Raw genomic sequence first — 5,677 nt, forward strand, 5'->3', positions numbered from 1 at the left:
ATCATTTATTATATTTATTATGTTTTTTTTTATTCTATTTTTATTATTTATTTTTCATTCCTTTTTTAAATTGTATTCTAATTCCCATTGTTATTTAATTTGAGTAAAAGATAACTTAATTAAACATTTTTGATCCCATTTGAGGTGGATGTAAACAGGTGTGTTGTGTGTTACCTGGGGCTGGGCGGGGCCATGGCGTTGGACCAATCAGAGAGCAGCTGCTCAGCGCTGGTATAATTTATTCTATTTTTTCTTATTTTTTATTTTATTCTACTTTTATTTATTTTTATTTATTTTCTGTATTCTTAATTTTTATTGTAATTTTTATTCTTATTTAATTCCTTTATTTACATTTTTTGTTGTATTGATTTCTGTTGGTTTAAGCGTTTCTATCAATCCCAAGATGTTGTGGTGGATGCATCACAGGTGGATGTTGAGGTGGATGTTGTGGTGGATGTATCCAGGTGTGTTGTGTGTTACCTGGGGCTGGGCGTGGCCATGGCGCTGGACCAATCAGAGAGCAGCTGCTCAGTGCTGGTGAGCGGCGTGGGGATGAGTGACAGCGGCAGCAGGTCGTGGTTCCAGTCGAGCTGCGGCAGCGAGTCCACGATGCACGGCAGAGCGAACTCTGACTCGCGGCTGTAGTCGTTGAAGGAGACCTCGGGCGCGTCGGACCAGAGGTGCACGATCCCCCCCGAGTCCCCGAACGCCAGCGCCTGCTTACTGGACGACACGTCGAAGCTCATCAGCACCTGGCCGCCCGCGTTCACGTGGAAGATGTCCGCCATGTTGGCCAGGCCGGTGGGCTCGCAGAACTGACACTGACCTGCAGACAGGAAGTGGAGGGGGGGTTACAGGCTACTTAATAAGATAGGATGTACTGTATTTATTTATATTTTTTGTTTTATATTTTCTTATTAATTTATATTTTTTGATTTCATTCATTAATATTTTTCTATATATTTTATTGTATTTTTGTGAACTTTCCGATTATTTAATTATTATTTATTTTATTACTTTAATTTCTATTTATTTAGTTGTAGTTCTTGCCAAAACTACTCTGTGTTTTTGTGCATTTCACAAACGAAGCTTCTTGAGTTACCTGTCTGTGAGATGATGGCGAGGCGGGAGGTGTACGTGGGGATGAAGCGGAGGAACAGGGGGTCGACGTGCACCTGCAGCGGGGTCACGGCCCTCATCATGCGCAGGTCGAACACCATGAGGAAGCGGTCGCAGGCCAGGCCGTTCATCCCTCGGCTGGAGAACCCGCACGCTGCCAGGAGGTTCCCGTGCACGTCGAAGTCCGACAGGCTGCCGGAGAACGCGTCGAACTCGTGCTCCGTCTTGAAGCTGCGCAGGTCCCGCAGAGTGATCTGATTTGGGGAGTTCAGAGTCAGGCTATTATGCACGTTAGCTTTTCAAAGAATTAGATTATTGTGGAATATTATAGGAGCGTCTTTGATTGCTTACAAATACATGAAAAGGCTTTTTAATGTCGTAGTTTGTCGATATTTGAGATGCTTTTTTTTTTAAACGGGTATACAGTGCAGTACTGCACATATATAACAGATGTCATGAGTTTTTAAATGTGGAGAGCAGCTAGTAACTTTTAGTGCGCAATGTTTTCCTCCAAAATGCAGTGGATTAGAAGCAGCACAAAATGAAAATATTCAATTAAAGTCAAAGTAAGACAAAAAAGTGCTTCAATACGTGTGGCGCTGACCTTTCCAGAGGTGTGACCACAGAAGAAGAATCGACCAGTTTGGCGCATTATGGCGACTCCAGGAACTTCCACGTTGAACTGTCAATCAGAGACGCAGAGGACAAGATGAGTCCACTTAGAAATAACATATATATTTGTATAAATGTGTAATAAATAATACAAATAAAAAATGTGCATAAAGATTAAAAAAATAAGTAGAAATGTGCAATAAATTGTAAAGAAGTTTGAGTACAATGTGCACATTATATTATAAAATGTAGGTTGTTTTCTTGCAAACTGTGTGTATAATATATTTATTAATAAAGTGTCACCTTCTGGGTTTCCTGCATGGCGTTAAGGTCGAACTCCACGGCGTAGTTCTGCAATCCTCCCATCAGCACCGTGTTGTTATCAGTCATCAGGAGACTGTGCATATCAGCACCCTCATCCATCCTACGCACACACACACACACACACACACACACACACACACACACACACACACACACACACACACACACACACACACACACACACACACACACACACACACACACACACACACACACACACACACACACACACACACACACACACACACACACACACACACACACACACAAATAACATAAAAAAAATAACGTCAGAAAAATAACGTCAAAAAATACTAAAATCAGTTAAAAAGAAAAGTTCAACAATTATTAAAAAGTACAAAAAAAGCAACACCCACACACATCAATAATTATAAACTTCTATAACTCGAACAAACAAAAAAAATAAACGTTAAAAATAATAACGTCAAAAAAATAACATCGAAAAAATAACGTCAGAAAAATAATGTAAAAAAATGCAAACATCAGTTAAAAAAAAAAAGTTCAACAATTATTCAAAAGTACAAAAAAAGCTACACCCACCACACACATCAATAATTATAAACTTCTATAACTAGAAAAATGAATAAAATAAACGTTAAAAATAATAACGTCAAAAAAAATAGCGTCAAAAAAATAACGTCGAAAAAAATAGCGTCAAAAATTACGTAAAAAAATACTAAAATCAGTTAAAAATAAAAGTTCAACAATTATTAAAAAGTACAAAAAAAGCTACAGCCACACACATCAATAATTATAAACTTCTATAACTAGAAAAAAATAAAAATAATAAACGTTAAAAAAAATAACGTCGAAAAAAATAACGTTAGAAAAATAACGTCAAAAAATACTAAAATCAGTTAAAAAAAAAAGTTTAACAATTATTTAAAAGTAAAAAAATAATCATATAATTATAAATAAATAATGAAAAAAATATAATAAATCAAAAAATCAAATAAATAGACATTGCATCCACAGCATCTGTGCAGAGGAGTTAACCCCCTCTCTCCTGACCCTCAGATCTCACAGTCTCTACTCACGGGTAGTCGAACATGACGAGCCCCCCCCGGGTGTGGCACTTCAGGTTGCACTTGGAGAGGAAGAGGACCCCCGTCTCCAGGCTGTGGATCTGACGGATGTCGTCGGCCGTGTTCGCCTGGAACGAAGAGTGACGAACCATCGTGGGTCCGAAGAACGAGGTCACGTGACCCTGAAGAGAAATATAAAGAAAGAGTAAAAACTCGTTAGTATTCATCAAGTCCTACGATTAGTACTTTTTTAATATTTGATCAATAGATGTGATAATCAACATGAACACAACCCCCTTTAGTATTTAATTGGCAAATCCCAGTTTATATGGATTTGAAGCATTTTGGAAAATATTATGCAATAAGTTATTTTATATTTTTACATATTTCGAACCATTTCAGGTGCTTTTAATTTGAAGCGTTGATCAGTCAGTTTTCTTTGTCACCAGGTCATTCCTCGAATACATTTCTGTAATAAAAGGAAGATTTCTGTGATTCCCGTCTGCTCTTAAATGTTATTTACTGTCCCTTGGCCAAAGCTAACCCCTCGTTATCAGGCGAGTAGTTTCTGTAATTCTGATTCACAACAAAACATCCAGTCACTTCCTTTGAGGAAAGAGGAAGTATTTCTGCGTTTCCATCGAAGTGGAAGCAGCAAACGATCCGTGTCATTCTGTAATATTCTTACTCTGTGCTTCCCAACGTCTGCAAAGTGTTATTTATTATTCTTTTTCCCAAGCTCAACCCTTGGACACACACACACACACACACACACACACACACACACACACACACACACACACACACACACACACACACACACACACACACACACACTTGTATTTTAACGTGTGAGCTTTTTGTATACCTCAGGACTGTGGGAAACAGTATTTCGATGTTTCTGTGTGTACAAACATATTTTGAGATTGATGAACATTGTTGCACTCCCATTTGCACATAATCTTTTGTTGCATATATCCTGCTTACTGAAGCAAACGGTTATTTTGAGTTCTTGTATTTTAACGTGTGAGCTTTTTGTATACCTCAGGACTGTGGGAAACAGTATTTCGATGTTTCTGTGTGTACAAACATATTTTGAGATTGACATTAAAGTTGACTTTGACTCAATGAAAAGTAAATAAAATAAAATATAACAGAAACAGTGCAGAATAGTCTATATACAAGTAATTGGAATATTAAAGTTAGAAAGTTCATATAACTACACAATATCTGTTTTTGAAATTCTTCTGACCTGAGTTCCTCCAACAACGCAACATATATAATAGAATACAAAAATAGCAAATACAAAAGTAAAAGTAGTGCAAAAAGACCTGTCAGTGCTAGAAACGCTAAGGGTCACCGCACATTAAAAAACATGACCATTATCATTTTAATAAATGTGCCAGGTGTAGATTTTCAGGCTCATTTAAAACTGCAGTACAATATCATAAGGTTACAGATGATTAAAAACATCCATCTAAAATGTAAATATGTTTAAAAAATCCAGCTCGATTACTTAACAAACTTAACTTGTAATGTATAGCGGGTGCAGCTTAGTCTGTCCTGCAGGGGAGAGACCACATTCAAAGGTTTTATGGTCATATGCACATAAGCTACACAATCTGTTTTCTTTTTTATTATTACTGCAGAATTTTAATCCATATTTTATTCCATTCTATTTCTATGTAAATAATAAGTGCTACATGTTGCTCTATTTGACTATATTTTTTAATGTTCTTATAGTTTTCTTAAATTGTTCTCTATCTGTGTTTTTAAATGTTTGTTTTACTTGTATGTCTGCACCATGACATAAAGTCAAAGTCCAATGAAAGCAACAATAATGCTGAGAAATAGGTGTTTGAAATTGCAAGTATATTATACAAATATTATTTTCTATGTACTTCTTAATTTATAATAACTGCAGTATTATAATAATATTGTGTTGTTTTGATCTTGACTGTAACTCTGTATTATATTGGTCTGTAAAGCAGCTTTAACAGGGTTATGAAGTGTCTGATAAAAAGATTACTTTTCACTGATTTTAATTAGTTGTATTGTTAGCTTTGGCTAGGCTAACAGTAGCTAGCACCGGAAGCTAACGTTACTGCAGACTGTTAGCAAAATCCTTAAGTTAAGAGTTAATGAATTCAATATTGAAGCATGTACACACCACTAATCGTGTAGCTATTGTTTTCCAAATCACGTCAGTTAAAGGGTTTTAATTAATATATGTATCAGTAAATAAGTTACTGTTAACAGTTAGCATTTGAAGCTAACATTAGCATCGCACATACAGTTATTGCTGCAGATTTGATCCGTTTTTGCGCCTCAAACTTCCACATTCTGGCAGAGTATGCTAACAACAAATACTGAGAGATGTACATATGAATATAAAGTTTGCACCGACCTCTTATTGTGATCTGATTCTTATTTCCCGCACAGGAGCCCATGCTTCATTCACAAAAACAATAACAACAAAAAAACGCTTCCGGGTCAAACAGTGGTGCGTTCAAGAGCCGCAGTGTTTGTAGGTTAAAGGTAAAATATTACATTTTCTGTTAAAATATAATGTATTG

The 5,677-nt window shown here is 36.4% G+C and overlaps 1 protein-coding gene across 1 annotated transcript; it reads right to left on the reverse strand.

Moving 5' to 3' along the window:
* Positions 1-460: 460 nt before the first annotated feature.
* On the reverse strand, positions 461-3,761 carry pan2 (poly(A) specific ribonuclease subunit PAN2). The gene is made up of 6 exons (XM_010779156.1): positions 3,496-3,761; positions 3,114-3,283; positions 2,035-2,155; positions 1,724-1,801; positions 1,103-1,373; positions 461-826 (listed from the first exon to the last, which is right to left on the reverse strand). Exons 1-6 carry the CDS (start codon positions 3,496-3,498, stop codon positions 477-479), a joined length of 993 nt encoding a protein of 330 aa, XP_010777458.1. The 5' UTR covers positions 3,499-3,761; the 3' UTR covers positions 461-476.
* Between the last annotated feature and the right edge of the window lie 1,916 nt (positions 3,762-5,677).

This window comes from Notothenia coriiceps, unplaced genomic scaffold (assembly GCF_000735185.1).
Source record: "Notothenia coriiceps isolate Sejong01 unplaced genomic scaffold, NC01 NC01_scaffold00019837, whole genome shotgun sequence".
Lineage (NCBI taxonomy): Eukaryota > Metazoa > Chordata > Actinopteri > Perciformes > Nototheniidae > Notothenia > Notothenia coriiceps.